The sequence below is a fragment of the Rana temporaria genome, chromosome 4, assembly GCF_905171775.1.
Source record: "Rana temporaria chromosome 4, aRanTem1.1, whole genome shotgun sequence".
Lineage (NCBI taxonomy): Eukaryota > Metazoa > Chordata > Amphibia > Anura > Ranidae > Rana > Rana temporaria.
This window is the reverse complement of record NC_053492.1, coordinates 169763937-169783135: the sequence shown is the minus strand read 5'-3', so window position 1 is coordinate 169783135 and position 19199 is coordinate 169763937. Positions and strand designations below refer to the sequence as shown.

Below are 19199 nucleotides of genomic sequence, written 5' to 3'. Positions count from 1 at the left end.
TAGTAATCCATGCATTTGTAGGTGTTTATATATGATTTTAATATAATCTTTGGACTTTTATGTTTTTTATACGCATTCTTGTTCCATACAGTGTTTTCATTGAACCTGTGTAGCGTCTTTTCCCTGAAAGGGTTGTGTGTGCCTTTAGATTAGCTCAGTGACAGGGGGACAGCCCTGTACACACCCACACACCCCTTCCTCCCACATGCGGCTCACGGCGGAAGTGACATACTAAACAGGAACCACGTGACCACAGCTATAAGAAACGGAGGGCGGCGCTGCGCGCTCTCTTTGACAAGCCTCAGCGAGAGAAGATGGCGCCGGTGAGTGGGGGGGACACGTGGACGGAACCGGTCTTTGTAGCTAGGAGGCTGGTTAGGCATTTTACCGAGGGGGTGGCTGCCTAGATCGTCCTATCACGCAAACAGCCTATAGTTGGAGCCGTACAAGTGCAGTGAGGTGAAGACAGTGTAGAGCTGTGTACCGACAGACGCACTGAATCTCATCTGTGACCGCTCACACTTCATACTGACATATAGAGACCCTCTGAGGGAGACCTCCTTGTCAATAGGCTTGTCCCACAATATAAAGGTCTAGGAAACGCAACATTGCAGGAAACAAACGGCTAACCACTTCACCTCCGGAACGTTTACCCCCCCCCCCCCCCCCCCCTTCATAGCCAGGCCGTATTTTTTGCAATCTGGCACTGCGTTACTTTAACCACTTCAAGAATAAGTATTTTTCCTGACATTTGCTGCTTACAAGTTAAAAGTATGTATTTTGCTTGGCAATAACTGTGTGTGTGTGTGTATGTATGTATATATATATAATGTAATTTTTTTTTTAGCAGAGAATAAAATGGAGGTTGTTGCAATATTGTATCACAGTATTTGCGCACCAATCTTTTAAACTTTTTTTGGGGGGGGGGGGGTGAATACACTTCAGAATTAAAAATGCGAAACCGAAAAGTTATCCCAATATTTTTGTATAATGTGAAAGATGTTGCGGCGAGTCAATAGATAACATTATGCTTTAAAATTGCGCACACGCGCGAAAAGATGACAAACGACAGTACTTAAAAATCTCCATAGGTGATGGCTACACGTTTAGAGGTACAGAGGCGATCCTTTGCTGGAATAAATGCTCTTGCTCTGCCAATCGCAGCGATACCTCACATGTGTGATTTGAACACTTTGCATTTTCAGGCGTGACTTGCATATGCGTTTTGGTGCAAGGGGACACACTGCTACATTAAAAAATATATATATTTTCTGATCACTTTTATTGCTGTCACAAGGAATGCAAACATATCCCGTGTGACAGTAAGTGCCTGTTCACTAAGGGGCAACAAGTCGCTCTCCATTCAGTGCAATAGAACCGTTCTAATGGGAGAAACTCCAACTTAGAAAAAGGTTCCTGTACTACTTGGCAGCGACTTCATAGTGGCTTGCATTGATTTCTATACAGAAGTAGTTTTGCAAGCCGTGGTGTACGGGACGGCTTCAGAGTCAGGCGACTTTGAAGCCGCCCCATTGTGAACCAGCAATAATAGGCAGTGTCCGGTACTCTTTATGGAGGGGTCTGGGGTCTAAAAGACTCCAAATGCCAAAATCTGCATTTTGTAATTCTTCAAATTGGCTGCTGAGTAATCCAGAAATGACATGACGTCGCTTCCGGGTTACTACATTAGAGACTCTATCAAAGCAGATTCTGGCTTTGTTTGGGGCTCCAGTTGGTCGCTCCGGTCTTTCTCCCACTGCTTGTGATAACGGCTGTACGGCTAATTAGCCACATCAGTTAATACATGAAAGTTGATCGTCCGTTACAAAAAACAGTGCCGGGGTGATTCCTCTAGCTGCAGGCGTCACCCCCCAAAATGCTGCAGACGTCACAACCACTTCCCCCAAATGATGTACAGGTACGTGATTTTGCGCTAAGTGGTTAACAATTGCGCAGTCATGCTACGCTGTACCTAAATAAAATCTATAAGCTTTCTTTTGGTATTTGGTCACCTCTGTTTTTTTGCACTATAAACAGACCGACAATTTTAACCACTTGCTTACTGGGCACATAGACCCCCTTCCTGCCCGGGCGAAATTTCAGCTTCCGGCACTGCGTCACTTTAGCTGACAATTGCGCGGTCGTGTGACGTGGCTCCAACGAAATTGACGCGCTTTTCTCCGCACAAAATAGAGCTTTCTTTTGGTGGTATTTTATCACCTTTTTATTTTTAGCGCTATAAACAAAAAAAGTGACAATTTAAAAAAACAATTTTTTTACTTTTTGCTATAATATCCCAATTTAAAAAAAAAAAAAAAGTTTCTCAGTTTAGGCCAGTGTTTCTCAATTCCAGTCCTCAGGCCCCCCCAACAGGTCAGGTTTTCAGGATTTCCCTCAGATGAAAAGGCTGTGGTGATTACTAAGGCAGTGAAACTGATCAAATCACCTGTGCAAAATAATGGAAAGCCTGAAAACATGACCTGTTGGGGGGGGGGGGGGGGGCCTGAGGACTGGAATTGAGAAACACTGGTTTAGGCCAATACGTTTTCTTCTACATATTTTTGGTAAAACAAAATCGCAATAAGTGACTGGTTTGCGCACAAGTTATAGCGCCTACAAAATAGAGGACAGAATTATGATTTTTTTTCATATATAATTTTTTTTTTTACTAGTAATGGTGGCGATCTGTTTTTTTTTTTTTTTATTGGGACTGCGACATTGACGGACACATCGGACGCTTGACGCATTTTTGGGACCATTCACATTTGTACAGCGAACAGTGCTATAAATATGCACCGATTACTGTATAAATGTAACTGGCAGGGAAGGGGTTAACGGTAGGGGTTAAATGTGTTCCCTACTAGTGTTTTTAACTTTGGGGGAAGGGGACTGACTGGGGGAGGTAACCGTTCTGTGTCCCTATGTACAATGGACACAGATCGGTCTCCTCTCCCTGACAGGACGTGGATCTTTACACACACACACACACACACACACAGATCCACGTTCCTTGTCTGTGTAATGGCTGATCGCGGGCACCTGGTGGACATTGCGGCCGGTAGGCACGCGCATCGGCCCCCCCCCCCCCCCCCGATACCAAGTGGTTAAAGAGAATATTTTTTTAAATTAAAAAAAATCTAATTACTTTATAAATTTAGGACCATGTATTGTGCTACATATATTTGATGAAGAAAACAAAAAGCCAATAAGTGTATATTGACTGGTTTGTGAAAAGGTATAGCATAAGCAAACTATGGGATATATACTGGAATTAGTTTCTTTTTACTAGCAATGGTGGTAAGTGATTTATAGCGAGACTGCAATATTGCGGCGACCAATCGGACACTTTGAGTGAACCAGCGACGCAAATCCTGTGATCAGTGCTAAAAATATGCACTGTTACTGTACTAATTGGATGGGAAGAGGTAAAACATAGGGTAATCAAAGGGTTAACTGTGACTAGTATTTTACGGTACTGTGTGCTGCTTTTACTAAGGCAAGAGATGAATTTTATTGAAGGGCAGGCACAAAAAATCCATCCCTTCCCCCTGTGGGAATGCAGATCTGCCTTGTTTAGATAGGCAGAGCTCCGTTCTGTTACCAATGATCGGCAGGTCCTAGAGGACATCTAGTGCCTGGCACCCACAGATCAGCTTCTGTGAATAATCACAGCAGAAGCAGCCACCCCCTGCAGGTGGAAATGTAGCGTGTATGTGTGTGTATATATATATATATATATATATATATATATATATATATATATATATATATATATATATATATATATATATATATATATATATACACACACACACACACACACACACACACACACACACACACACACACACACACACACACACACACACACACACACACACACACACACCACATTCTGCACATGACAGCTGCCCTGCAAGCAGTAAATCTGTGGGGCAGTCAGTAACAGGTTAATAGTAGGGCACACAAACACAGTAAATTACCCAATTTTTGATTAAATATAGAAGTAGAGGTTGCACTGAGTAAATAGACACCCAACATGACAAGCCGGAGCTTTCCCTTTTGGGTGGAGCTCCGCTATAAGCTACTCTATTATGGTGACATTACAAGAGATCAATCCAACCCCCATGAACTCTAAGGGCCATAAAATCCTTTAGTCTGCCCATGCAATCTTTGAAGCCTCAACTGTAATGAGGACCTGCCTAATCTAGCCAATGAGGCAGACCTTTGCATACATGTCTGATCATAAGCTTACCGCACAGGTTAAAATCATTGTGCAATTAGATCTAACGAGTATGTAGTGCCAGTGCCTGCCTGAATTGGATATACATTAATTGCATAGATCAGGTACATCCTCATATTACATGACACTGGTGGATTTGAAATTGTATGGGGAGCCTTGAGCCTTTACCAGAAGCTATTCCTGTGCAATGCTTAATGCTTTGCAGTCAGAAATCAACTTTGATCCTGGCTGTACCTGCACCCCTATAGACTTCTATTGGGAATGTCCTGAGAAGTAACTCCAGCATTTGGGAAAGCACACAGTTTGAGGGCAGAAAAGGAGATGAAAATGTTACACCTTTTTATTAATACAGCCTCCTTATTTCTTACAGCAAAAGGTGAAAAGGACACCAACGGTGAAGAAATCCAAAAGGCCTACCTGGAGGTTCACTCTGGATCTTACCCATCCTGTAGAAGATGGCATCTTTGACTCTGCCAACTTTGTAAGTGTTTTGTAGTGAATGAATGTACTGTTGATACTCGGAGGAACTAAAAACACTGCTTTTAACGGTTTTATAGAACAGATGCATTTAAAATGGAACTAATTCCTTCTATTATAGTCAAAGCTGCATGATCAGGAGGGTCCAGTTCCACTTTTAAGACTGTCTGAAAGTTGGTCATTTTCAGGCAGTGGGCTTTTACTGACTTTAAGAATGTTCCCATGACTTTTGGGGGGGGGGCAGCAGTGGACTTAAACAAAAGACCAGACCAAATCTTCATGGGAAGATCAACTATTTGAAGTGGCAGATGTCACTGATATGTATTCTTCATAGGCTGCATTAGGTATACAGCCAATGTAATGCCAGAAATTAAAGAAACTCCAGGTGAATTGCTTTTAATATTTGGTGTTTGCAATTTCCTGGAAGAGGGTTAGTAATCTCACTCCACCATTCCTGTGATACAACCCTGCCACTACAAAGCCAGGAAGATTGTGCAGCCATTTATGGATCATGTTATTGGACACCATGCTATAGGAGGAAACTGCACTGCTGAACTAGAAAAGTGTACAAAACACCTATTTTAAGTTTGTCTGGACTGTCATGTTGAAGTAAGCCCACTGTCGCAATCAAGGAAAACACAGCAGGAAGTGACATGGAGGGACACTTTTTGGTTCTAATTCTAGTCCCAAACGGCTCTTGTGCAAAGTGGTCACATGTGAAATGCAAGCATTGTCCATAAATGTATAGGTTACAGATTCTTTGGTAAGTTGTAGCTTTTACTGTATTGTGACAACTAAATCCTAAATTAAGCATTTGCTACAGTTCAGCTTTAAAGAGGTTGTAAAGGTTCATGTTTTTTCACCTTAAAGGGGTTGTAAAGGTTTGTTTATTTTCTAAATGGGTTCCTTTAAGCTAGTGCATTGTTGGTTCACTTACCCTTTCCTTCGATTTCCCTTCTAAATGTTTTTTCTTTGTTTTCTTTGTCTGAATTTCTCACTTCATGTTCCTCAGTAAGCTGTTCAGGCTGACTAAACACCTCGGATGATGGTGTGAAGTTTACTGAGGAGAAACAGGAAGTGAAAAATTCAGACAAAGAAAATAAAAATTTAGAAGGGAAATTGAAGGAAAGGGTAAGTGAACCAACAATGCACTAGCGTGTCAAAGTGAAAGCTTATGCGCTACTTGCTGTGAGTAAATAAATGCTCAAATGCTAGCTTAAAGGAACCTATTTAGAAAATAAATAAACTAACCTTTACAACCCCTTTAATGCATTAAGGTAAAAAATCATCTGACAGTTACGGTCCCCGTTTTACTTGAGCCTGTTCACCTGCTGCGCTCGCCCCCGACATCTCCGCTCAGTCTGGCCGTTGTTTGGCTAGAGTGGATGGATTGATGACAGCGCAGCCATTGGCTCGCGCTGCTGTCAATCACATCCAATGACGCGGGGTGCAGGGCCAAGTGATACAGTGAGTGGCTACAGCCGACTGCTGTATCACAGGGGTGCGCCCGTAAAAACTCCCCCATGGGATAGAGCTCCCATGAAGGGGGTTAGTTCTTGCGGGGAGGAGCTAACAGCCGCCGAGGGACACCAGAATCGGGGCCACTCTGCAAAACGAGCTGCACAGTGGAGGCAATTATAATATGTTATTTAAAAAAAAAAATATTCTTTACAACCCCTTTAAGAGTGCAGCAGTATATTGCAGGCACCCAGTGGCTGTCTTGTATGTTGGGATGACGGATTTGCTCCATGACAGAATTATGAATCATGTACAATTGGATTGATGTAGGCAATGATCAAGCATAAAAAATACATATTTAGTTTACAGTAAAACTGGTAGTGAGCTTAATAGTGTGGTTGCAAAACCATTGTTTTTAATGAGTGCTCCAACTAGGGTTCCCTTCCCTAGTTTGTACCTAGGGTTTTCTTCCCTAGTGTCTACATATTTCTGTTTTGTCAAAACAGGAACAATTTCTCAAGCAGAGAGTGAAGGTTAATGGGAAAACTGGAAATCTTGGGAACGTTGTTCATATTGAACGTCAAAAGAACAAAATTAACGTGGTTTCGGAAAAGCAGTTTTCTAAAAGGTAAGTCTTGTGAGGCTTTTTTGGTATGACTTGCTTCTGATTCTTTAGTGTTGCAATAACCAAATGTTTCCTTGTCATTTACATGTATGACTGACAATTTATACATGGATGAGAATGGATCCAGAATTGCTCCTGAATCGGTTTTGGAAGAAATCGCGTGCCATGTGAATTTGCTTGGCCCTTTCTCAAGGGGCCAGTAAGTTCATGTTTGTATAACAGAGCTGCAAGTTACACATGCTTGAGCTGATTTTGCCCTTCTGCTGCAGGAGCACATTCTGCAATTTTTTTTGCACATTTAAAAAAAATGTTAAACCTGAAAATTACATAGCCCCCTAACATTTATTCTGAAGACAGATACCTAGGAGAATTAAAATAATAGTTCCAATTATGTCACATGATAGTGAAACAGTTTTGAAATGCAGGATTATAGATAAACCCTAAAGATATCTGTTTACTAATGGGCCTAAAATAGTTTTTCTGGTTTTCACAATATACGTGTGAATGATAAACATTTTTTGTGTAGGCACCCCTGATGCATACATTTTTATTCATGTTGGGGCACAACTTTTCGGGGGATATGTTAAAGCAGAGTTCCATCCAAAAGTGGAACTTCTGCTTTAAGCACTTCTCGCCCCCTGACATGCCACATGTAATTTGTTTTTGGGGGTGGGGGGGGTACCTAGTTTTGACAGGTACCCAGCTGCCACTCTCGCCAGCTAGGGGACTCCTCTCCCTCTCCCCCTCCATCCCATCTTAAATTGCCTGGCCACTGAAGGTGCAGTGCGACTCGTGCATGTACAGTGTGCACCGGGCTGTTTAGGTGAATTATTTTTTGGAGGATATTAACGCTGCATTGGTTTCTTCCACAGTGACATTGATCAGAGTAATGTTTTTACACATTGCTTCTGGGTCAGTACCAGAAGTACCTGGTGGCACCTGCCGATACCCATCCTGGCTCTGTCCATGGACACGGAGACCGTGGGAAACCTCGGGGGGGGGGGGGGGAGTTAACCAAGGTGTGCAAGACCCATATGGTGGACTTGCCAGGTTGTGTGCAAGGCCCACAAATAAAGTAGTAAACGGGGTTAAAGCAGTTACCACTCCATGTAAACACTTTTAAGAAACTTTACCCTACATATCCAACATGCCGTGAACAAGGTCTTTTAGCTCCTGTATTTATAGTAAATTTATAATAAAGAAAAACAATCTGCAATTGAGGAAGGAGTTGTGAGAAGGGGGGGGTGGCAGCTTCTCTCCACCCCATGGAGCAAGTAGATGACGGGTCTGTGTCTGCTTTGCTGATGTAGAGCGAACACTGACGCAACCCAATTTTCTCTATGGGCAAGTTGGCTGCAAACGGACTACTTGTCTGTTTTCTGTAATCTGATCTGCCAGACAAATGGGGAACAAATCCAGAGCAGTCTTTTTGGTAGATCCGATCCCAGTGGGTGTCTATAAACACATGTCTGTTGACATCCGCCGCTCTATAGAGGGCAATAGATGGTCCGATCTACCTAAAAAAAAAACTGACAGGTGAACCCAATCGGTCTGCCTGTGTGAAAAGGGCCTAACTTTAGTATATTCACCCTTGCAATGTATGTTGTCATTGTCCTGTAGATCATTTGCTGACTCATATTTCATGTGGTTTTCTTTGTCCCTGCCCCTTTAGGTACCTAAAGTACCTCACAAAGAAGTACCTCAAGAAGAACAGTCTGCGTGACTGGTTGCGTGTAGTTGCATCAAACAAGGAGACCTATGAGCTGCGCTATTTCCAGATCAGCCAGGATGATGAGGAGTCTGAAACTGAAGAATAAATGTCTTTATCAAATAAAGATCTTTTATGCACTAGTTCACGTTTCCCTGTTCAATATTTATATGGGGATTGATGGTAGACAACAAACATGAGAAATAATGGCCTGTCATATAATTTTTTTGTAGATGTGTAAAGAATTCTGTTGCACCAATAAATGCCTGTACTTGGACTATTAAGTTCCCTTTAAAAAGGGAATTGTAGACCAACAACTTTGGGTGCATTTTCTCTACCTTTTTTCTTTTCTAAAATATTTTAGACTGGCTCTGGTGTGGTGAATTTTTGATGGCACTTTACTTTTAAAGCAGAGTTCCGGAAGAATGTGAAATCTCTGGTGCCAAAACAACTTGCTAGATAAACCCTGTTATAAACTTGGCTTCCTGTCAGTGTGTAACTGGCTGCCCATACGAGGTACAAGCAGACGGCTTACACTGCACCCCTGATCTTCTAATTCTGGGTGCAACGCTTGGTAGGCTCCTAGTTAAAGTAAAAAATGTATATGTTTAAAAAAAGTTTACATTTAACGGTGGACTTATAAACCTTTAAAGTGGAACTTCACCTGAAAAGGGAAGTTCTGCACCTCCCCCAACATTTTTGGAAGCTTTTTTTGGGCAGAATGTACACTCTTGCAATATGTATCAGGAAACTGGTACCATTCACAAAGCAGAGCTGAAGCTGCAGGAAGTCACAGTTGGCCTGCCCAATCCAGGATGGTGGTGCTTGGAAACATGATGAACTGGCCTGGGTTAAGATAGTGCTGGATCCCTTAGCTGCTGACTTTTATTAAATTTTTAGTCTGAAGATCTTGAAGGGGTATAACAAATGTCTAATGGTACTAATATAGAACATGGAATGCTGTGTATTAAAGGATAAAATATTTATTAAAGCCAAAAGCAAGAATTTATTGCGGCTTACCATTTTTTTTTAGATGTGGTAGCTGGTTTGGTTTTCAGGTGCTTTAGCATGAACAAAAGCGCCTGGAAAAAAAGCATCATCTGCAATCCCAGTGTGGAAGACAGTTTTCATACTGGGGTGATGTGCTGGCAGGATGCCAGAGTCCTGCAAGCGGCTTCTTTGAGGTGCTTTAGGAGCAGTGTACACACTTCTCCTAAAGCGCTCATGCCCATTGAAATGAATGGGCAGCGCAGCCAAAGCACCTCAGCAGCAGTGCTTTGCGGTTGCTTTTAACCCCTTTATTTGGTTTATTCAGGGTTAAAAGTGTCGCTTTACCGCTGACGCCCCTGCACTGGCAGTGTGAAAGGGCTCCAAGTCTCAATTGGTGCTCCAGCCAGCATGTTGGTTTTTCAACAGAAACAAGCTCTCCTACAAATGTACCAGTTAGTTTACAATGATCAGCTCTTATTTAAAACTTTTACCTGCTGCTATAACTGCAATGTGAGCTGGAGTTTGGCTTAAATTTGTTAAAGCCAATCTGAATCTGCTAATCTAACACTATCCTCCACCAGACTGGCAATGCTGCTGTACAGTTGTCTTTTGCTCCCTCAGCCAGAGCATAGGTGCGCTAATACAGGAGGAGTTGTACTGGCCAGATCTGGGGGGGGGGGTGGGAGCCTTAAGAAAAAGAAAAAAAAATTAGCTACTACGTCTGTTTGGTAAGATGCAATATAAGACTACTTTTGGGTTTAATACTCTTAATCTGTATTGCAGGTTATCTATGGTAGCACAGTGGTTCTCAACCTCAGTCCTCAAGTAACTCCCAACAGGCCATGTTTTGGAAATTTCTTAGATAAAATGGCTGTCCAAAATACCAAGCCTTTGACTGTTTTAGAGCACCTGTGCAATTGTCTTGCAAAATGCGCAGGATTCAAGCCTGTGCAGTACCCTGAGCCACTCTGTTCCTGAGTCTCTGGTGCCCCCTTTACCTCTGGCCACATGCGGTACTGCATACAATAGAAGTCACTCTGGAACAAATTATCTGAGTTTTCATTGACTTTTATGGGGAAACTTGCTTTCATATGCGAGTTCTTTGGATTACAAGCATTCTTCTGGAACGAATTATGCTCGTAATCCAAGGTACCACTGTATATATAAACTTTATTGAAATATCGCATATAGACGTCTCATAAATATCATTTGCCAGTCAGTGCGGGGCAGTAGATAGCCCTGCGCTGATGAGTACTGCTTGCAGTACGATTTCTCAGCACACGGTCGCAATGCAGTGGTGTGAACTAGGCATGTAGGAGAGGATGCATTTGGCCTTGTCCGTGTGGTGGTACTATGCTGGAATAACCACCCAACACAGTCCCACTGCATGTGGTGTGAACCAGTCCTTAGTTTTGCATAAATGAGTAAAGCTTAGAAACTCAGATTTTTATTGCTGTCCATGTTGGTGAAATTTGCTCTCATTTCTCGAATGGCCTTTAAAGCAGGAAGCATACATAAATCTCCCCAACAAGGATGTGGACAGCAGTACAAACTTGACACAAGGGGAAGGTTTACTAATACTTGTGCACACAGAATCTAATTCAGCTCTGCATAGTAACCAATCCACTTCCAGGCTTTATTGTCAAAGCATAATTGAGCTGAAGTTAGAATAGGGTTGATTTAAAGCAGAGTTCCACGCAAAAGTTCAACTTCTGCTTTAAGTACTTAACCCCTTACATGCCACATTTGACATGTCAATTTTTTTTTGAAGGCGGGGGGGGGGGGGGGTTACCTGGTTTTGACAGGTACTCAGCTCCCACTTCTACTTGGGCTGCCTAGGAGACCCCTCTTCTCTCCCTATGTGGCCCCTCCCTCCTTGGAATCTTCTAGGACACGTCCCAGAAGATTTCATAGCGACCCGCAGCGCACACCCAGCTGTGAATCCACAAGCTGTCAGTCAAGTGCCCACAGTAGTAATGCCAGCACCGTGGACAGATGGAGGAGCGAGGCTTGGACCAGCTGCATCGGTGGACCGGTAAATGTCTGTTTATTAAAAGTCAGCAGCTGCACTTTTTTTATAGCTGCTGACTTTTAATAAACACCGAACCGGGTGAAACTCTGCTTTAAGTAGGGTAAACATATCAACTAGCAGGTTGAACAAAACATACCTCACAGATCCCACATTCAAATAAAGGATGTGTGATGCCGGGATCTCTCCTGCTGCCCTATTGTAGTCTGACATCGGAATGCACAGATCAGTGCTGCAGCCATTGGCTGGAAGCGTTGATTGAATTATGGTTTTCTAGCTGTACTGTTCGATAGAAGGGGATTGTTAGACCAGCTTCTGTTGAAAAGAAAGCGATACACATGTCTCTAAAACTTTCAGTATGTGTATACTCAGCTTTACCAAGGGCAAATAGCCTGTTCATGTTGCATGGGTGTTTGCATTTTGCTTCATGAATGTTGTAAAGTTTCACTTTAAAAAGAACACCCAATCGCATGCAAAAAAATGCATTTGTTTGCACATGATTGGGTAATGAAAGCCAGTCTTTTCCTCATTCACAAAGCTAAGAAAGGACTCCCTTGCAATGTGAACAGCCTATTTGCCTTTCGTAAATCAATTGCATCTAAAACTAATAAAACTCATCTTGGGTTCCACTCGGGATGCATTTCTGTGTATTTAACCCTTTTGCTGCAGCCACCTGATTGCTCACACACCCCAGTAGTGGTGCACCTGCCATGTATGGCAGGCTCCGCTTACCCATCTGCAGGCCTTGGACGGATGTGGAGGGTAGACACACATCCACTCCTCCCTTTCTTGTTGGTGATCTGGAAATCGACATGTGTGACGTCCCTTCCGGTGACTTGTCCTCAATGTTCCCCTATGGGGGAAGTTCCTCCACTCACTGCGCAGGCGCAAACTTCCCGACGGAAATCCCCGAACCTCGCCCGGCATCCAGGCTCATTCTTTAACATCCCCGTGGATTGGAGGATGTTAAAAAAAGAGCCAGGAGGCCGAGCGAAGCGAGCCGTGCAAGGACACACAAATATAAGATTTGACATGTTGAGTATTCATTTACGCGGTGCAACCACGTCTATTATATTTTACCCAAAAATTCACCATAGTGTGTTTTTTACTGAATTTTTTTTGCGGTAATAGTGTGTGACGTAAAAAATTGGTACTACTCATTAAATCCTCCAATTTACGAACAAATCCTCCATTTGCAAGAAACTAACTTCTAACCAGATGATGTAGAACAGCGGTGAGGTTACAACATTTTTTCCCTGCAACTTCCGGTTGTTAAAGATGCCAGGAAGAACAGGGCACCCTTCTCCAGATTTTTTTTGGACCTGTCACGAACTAGAACACTGGAAGGAGGTTAAACGCGTTGCCCAAAAATATACGGAGCGTCCAATACCGGAGGACCCAGCCTTTTTCCGCCTCCAGTGCCCCCGGGAAAATCTACAAAAAATGAATAATTTGCCATCTCCTTGACGTCGCAAAGCCATGCATTCCTCCTAAATGGAAATCTCCAGTCTCCGACCATTGGCATGTGGCATAAGAAAGTAGAGGAAATAATTAAGCTAGAAGACCTCATCCTCTCGGCACACCACCAACAAGAACGTTACTCTAAGACTTGGTCGCTCTGGAACATTTTCCTCTTCTCTGATGAAGGTCGAACCCCTTTTGACTGTGACTCTGCCGTCTAAATCTACCTTACTATGACTACTGAATATACTTGGTACTTTAGAAATACCAACATTTTATATCTCTCCATCCCCATCTAATGTGTGATGTTGTGTAATCTTCAGGCCTAAAATTTATTTTTAAGCGTGTGGGAAAAAAATGCAAAAATGGCTCTGGCAGCAAAAAAAGGTTAAAAAAAAAAAAAGATATCAAATCCCTGATATTCTGCTTAATTCTATATTTACTGTCCTACAATGCCTATTAGGGTTGGAAAATGTATTTATTACTAAATTCTGACCTTTTTTAAGTTTATAAAAGTAAGGGGACAGGATAAAAATGCATACTTTGTGCGCCTTGTGATCAGTAAAATTCAGGAGGTAGGAGATAAATAGTGTTGGTCCAGTAGATGGCGCTGTTACCACTGTTGTGAAAATTGTAGCTCACTGTTAAATGACAATAATGTGTTAAGGTTGGGATGCTTTCATTTAAAGAAAATAAAACGTTTTTACAGGACCAGTTTACAGTATTCTGGGAATCGGATCGCTTGTGTATCTTTTACTACTATGTAAATTACCTGGTAGTGCTCTTAGCGCTGGGTTTTTTAAACTAGGCATCATTTATGGTTACATTTGTAATGAGTCCACTGCAAAGAGCAACCAGACAGAAAATGATATGCCTAATAGAAACAAACCTGTTTCCTAATCGGAATCAAAGCATTGTGTTATTCCAACAAAGGTAAAAGAAACACAACTAAATGCAACAGAAAAGTATTTGTAGAAAAAATCTGCACTTTCACAAGGGGCTTGTCATTCCATTCATGAGGGTATCCGTAATGAGATCTTCTGCTGAATCAAAGCAGAACGGAAAGGATATTCACTTTTGTGAAATCCACGTCCTTTCATTTTTTTGCTGCGTGTAAATACAGAAGCTTTCCACACCCATATTAAATCTACACGCTGATTAGATATTGCTTCTGTTTGTATTGTATTATCATCATGTTTAGGTCCAAAAAAAATAAATGGAAAAGGACAGAGACCTTTTACAATATTTTTTGGACCTGGATAGATATAAACAAAGATATTTGGATGTAAACAGGTGCAAATTAGTTTACATCCAGCTGCCCATAAGATAGCATAAAGCTTATGGTCATGTCTGCTAGAAAAACTGACATGCGCAGAATGCCTGTGTAAAAGGATGCTATTTAGATTTCTAATATATGAATACATATGTCTATGTAATAGAAAGATCTGGTTAATGTGAACCGTTAACTCCAGCAGCTCCAGTACTGTCAGGGGCGGACTGGGCCAGGTGGAAAGGTGGATATTTCCCCCCAGGCCGCTTACATTATCTTTAAAAGGGCTGCGGTGCTGGCTGTCTGGAAAACATTTTTTTGTAGAACTCTGCCGAGGCGGCAGCCGAGTGGTTGGCTGGCTGCTGCTGGCAGGCTGCAATGCATTATGGGAGTTGTAGTTCGGCCACGGCGGCCGCCGATTGGCTAGCTGCTGCAATTCACCCCCAATTCAAAGAAGGTAATTATTTATAAGATACTCTTTCTCAATTTTTCTTTTATATCAGCTTTACTTTGCATTTCCATTACACGTTGATTCATTGTTATCAAAGGGATAGTAGAGTCTGTAGAAACAGTGCTATGAATGTTATGCCAACAATATTAAAATACATGTATTTCCTTACAGTGCTGTAAAGTAAAACCATAGCAGTTGATTCATTTGGAAATGGACATTAACAATGTCTTGAGCAACCAAGCAAATATAAAATCTGCGCTGCATTGTGGGAGTTGTAGTTTGGCTGTGCTAAAGTTAGGGAACTTATCAGCGCAGCAAACTACAACTCCCACCTCCCAGGAGTCTTAGAGGCAGGCAGGTCATGAGGCAGGCAGGTCATGTGGCACGTCAGGGGAGGGACACGGTACGAGCGGGCTGGCTGCAGAGACGAGAGAGAGACTGATTGAAAGGCTGCAAAAGTAAGATAACCTGCCTCTGTCAAAACTTTATCACTGTACTATATGGGCGCCAGCAGACTCAGCCACCCACCCCCCCCCCCCCCCCCCCCGCCAGCAGGCTTAGCCAGCAGATTCAGCCAGCCACCCCCTCGCCAGCAGACTCAGCCAGCCAGCCACCCCAACCCCCCGACAGCAGACTCAGCCAGACACCCCCCCCCGCCAGCAGACTCATCCAGCCACCCCAACCCCCCGACAGTAGACTCAGCCAGTCTCTCCCCCTTCCAGCAGACTCAGCCAGTCACCTCCCCTGCCAGCAGACTCAGCCAAAAACCCACCGCCAGCAGACTCAGCCAACAACCCCCTCCTGCCAGCAGACTCGGCCAACAACCCCCCCGCAGACTCAGCCAACAACCCCCCCCCCCCACCCGCCAGCAGACTCAACCAATAACCCGCCCCCCCCCCGCCAGCACTCAGCCAGCCACCTCTCCCCCACCAGCAGACTCATCCAGCCACCCCCCCTGCCAGCAGACTCAGCCAGCCACCCCCCCCAGCAGACTCAGCCAACAATGGGCCACTTGACTGGACTTGCCCCCCAGGACTATGGCTGCCAGCCCTCCCCTGAGTACTGTGATATGTCTCACTCTCTATTGCACCCAGTGACGGGGGGTGAGGGATGGCTGAGGGGGGAAGGACCTGCAATGCAGAGCCTTGTTCGGTATCTACCTGTCGGCTGGCCACGGTTGACTGGTAGATCGCGATCGATTGCTTGCCAACCCCCGATATGGAAAAGAGCCAGTAAAACGGATAACAAATGCGCAATAATCAACAGAAATACACTCTACTCATATGTGAATTCAGGCTGTGAAGACATTACACATATGGCGGCTTCACACTGTCCAAGTGCCGTCCCACTTTGGGAAAAGCACAGCTAACGCGCAGGTTTCGTGTGGGTTAGCTATGCTTTCCCATAGACTTCTATAATGTCCCCCTGGCTTTGGTGCAGTTTCAAGAAGCACACCAAAGATGTAGCACGCTGGTGTTTTGGTGCACTTTCTGAAACTGCACCAAAACTGCAAGGCCTCACAAAAGTCTATGGGAAAGCGCAGCTAACCTACATAAAAAAACATGGGTCCAAGTTTAGGCTGTATTTAGTGCCTCAACTTCATTCCAAGTTTCATTGTGCTAAAGCACTGCATTTTTTTTTTAGTTCTCTGGCTTTAAAAGAATTTGACATGAGCGCTTTCTAATGCACTGATGGTAGTACAAGTATAGAGATAATAAATTCTAAATCTTTTTTTACAGGATCCTTGTTGGTGGTGATTTCAAAGACATTCCAGACATTGTTAGGCATCTAGTATTTTAAAAAAAGAGGTCAGAAATGGGCAGCCCCCATATTTCTCTCATGGCAGGGTGGTCATGTACCTGTATGCAAAGCCTGAGATAATGAGGGTGGCCTCTTGCACATTTCCCGTCCGAGCACCCCACATACACATGTGGGCAATAATATATGTGCAGTCCATGTTCAATGGTCATAGAAATGTGCACGTCTCTGCCAAGTAATAGCCAGCTGGTACCATGTTCCTGACACAGGGGCACAGTGGCTGAAAATTCCACTGGGTTAGACTGAACCAAATTGGGCCTTATTGGTTTTAGAATGCTGACCATATTTAATAAGGCTGATTAAACGTACGGGTGCAGTTATTATTGCATGTTGTAAATAGCTGCTCGGCTGTGCAGTGAGCAATTGGCTGGCAGTGAAGTAACTTGTATTACTGATGCAGCCACATCATCTGTGAGCATCTGGTCTTTATACCTTTCACATCAAGTAATCATTCTATCATTATCATCATGTGAGAACAAATCTTTTGTAATTAAAGTGTATCTAAACCCAGAAACAAACAGCATCAATACCGTATTTATCGGTGTATACCGCGCACTTTTTTGCCCTGAAAATCAGGGCAAAATCGTGGGTGCGCGATATACGCCGATACCCGCTTCCCGCGCTGTGTTTGAACCACTGCGCCGACATATACCGAGCGCAGTACACTCGGGTATAGTCGGGCAGGCTCGGCTCCTCTCGCGGTCACGTCCTGTGCGTCCTTTAGCCAAGCCTGCCTGACTATACCCGAATGTACTGCGCTCGGTATATGTCGGCGCAGTGGTTCAAACACAGCGCGGGGAGGACACCACGATGGTCGCAGAAGGACGCCGGACCGGACGAGGCCGCCGATGGACGACGGGCAGGACGCGATGGACGACGGGCAAGACACAGACGAGGGGCATCCAAACTGTAAGTATTTCTTTTTCCAGGAATTTTCCTTCAAGTTCGGGGGTGCGCGCTATACGCCGGGGCACGTTATAGCAAGATAAATACGGTAAGTATTTTTTTGCACTTATTAAAGTGGAACTCCAACCTTAAAGGGTTTTGGTAGGCACCCGCTCCCACTTTCGGTCAGATCTCCTAGGAGATTCCACCAGAAGTTTTGCCTTAAGACCTGTTAAAAGGCTTTTGTTGAATGTATGATTATATTGACCAGTATTCTTCCACCGCAAAACACAGATACACTATATTATCAAAAGTATTGGGACACCTGCATTTACACACACATGAACTTTAATGGCAACCCAGTCTGTCCATAGGATTCATTAGTTGGCCCATCCTTTGCAGCTATAACAGCTTAAACTCTTGTGGGAAGGCTGTTAACAAGGTTTAGGAGTGTGTCTATGGGAATGTTTGACCATTCTTCTAGAAGCGCATTTGTGAGGTCAGACACTGATGTTGGACAAGAAGGCCTGGCTCACAGTCTTCGCTCTAATTCATCCCAAAGGTGTTCTATGGGGTCGAGGTCAGGACTCTGTGCAGGCCAGTCAAGTTCCTCCACCCCAAACTCGCTCATCCATGTTTTTATGGACCTTGATTTGTGCACTGGTGTGCAGTCATGTTGGAACAGGAAGGGGTCATCCCCAAAATGTTCCTCACAAAGTTGGGAGCATGAAATTGTCCAAAATGTCTTGGTATGCTGACGCCTTAAGAGTTCCCGACATTGGAAATAAGGGGCCAAGCCCAACCCCTGAAAAACAACCCCACACCATAATCCCCCTCCACCAAATGATTTGGACCTGTTGGCATTCACAGATCCCTCAATGAACTGTAGCTCCCCAGTGTCGGCAGCATTCATGCAGCCCCAGACCATGACAATCCCACCATCATGCTTGACTGACTGTAGGCAAGACACACTTGTCTTTGTACTCCTCACCTGGTTGCTGCCACACACGCTTGACACCATCTGAACCAAATACGTTTATCTTGGTCTTATCAGACCACAGGACATGGTTCCAGTAATCCATGTCCTTAGTCTGCTTGTCTTCAGTAAACTGTTTGTGGGCTTTCTTGTGCATCATCTTTAGAAGAGACTTCCTTCTGGGACGACAGCCATGCAGACCAATTTAATGCAGTGTGCGGCATATGGTCTGAGCACTGACAGACTGACCCCCCCCCCCCACCTTCAACCTCTGCAGCAATGCTGGCCGCACTCATACGTCTATTTTCCAAAGACAACCTCTGAATATGACGCTGAGCACGTGCACTCAACTTCTTTGGCCTGTTCTGAGTGTAATCTGTCCTGTTAAACCACTGTATGTTCTTGGCCACCGTTCTGCAGCTCAGTTTTAGGGCCTTGGCAATCTTCTTGTAGCCTATGCCATCTTTATGTAGAGCAACAATTGTTTTTTTCAGATCCTCAGAGAGTTCTTTGCCATGTGGTGCCATGTTGAACTTCCAGTGACCAGTATGAGAGAGAGAGAGAGAGCGATAACACCAAATTTAACACATCTGCTCCCCATTCACACCTGAGACCTTGTAACACTAACAAGTCACATGACACCGGAGAGGGAAATGGCTAGTTGGGTCCAATTTGGACATTTTCACTTAGGGGTGTACTCATATATATATATATACATATATAGTGAGATACTATATATATATATATATATATATATATATATATATATATATATAAAATCAGAGAACATTTTTCAGTAGAAGCTGAT

At 43.7% G+C, this 19199-nt stretch overlaps 1 protein-coding gene across 1 annotated transcript; it reads left to right on the top strand.

Annotated features, from left to right (window-relative positions):
• The first annotated feature begins 214 nt into the window (after positions 1-214).
• RPL22L1 (ribosomal protein L22 like 1) lies at positions 215-8654 on the top strand. Its single transcript, XM_040349337.1, has 4 exons — positions 215-323; positions 4614-4724; positions 6685-6806; positions 8476-8654. Exons 1-4 carry the CDS (start codon positions 315-317, stop codon positions 8618-8620), a joined length of 387 nt encoding a protein of 128 aa, XP_040205271.1. The 5' UTR covers positions 215-314; the 3' UTR covers positions 8621-8654.
• The last annotated feature ends 10545 nt before the right edge of the window (positions 8655-19199 follow it).

What these genes read in the sequence shown, in the direction of transcription:
- RPL22L1 (XM_040349337.1), top strand. An exon ending in TCTTTGACTCTGCCAACTTT is followed by an intron (nt 4,725 to 6,684) that starts GTAAGTGTTTTG and finishes TTGTCAAAACAG; the next exon opens with GAACAATTTCTCAAGCAGAG. An exon ending in GAAAAGCAGTTTTCTAAAAG is followed by an intron (nt 6,807 to 8,475) that starts GTAAGTCTTGTG and finishes CTGCCCCTTTAG; the next exon opens with GTACCTAAAGTACCTCACAA.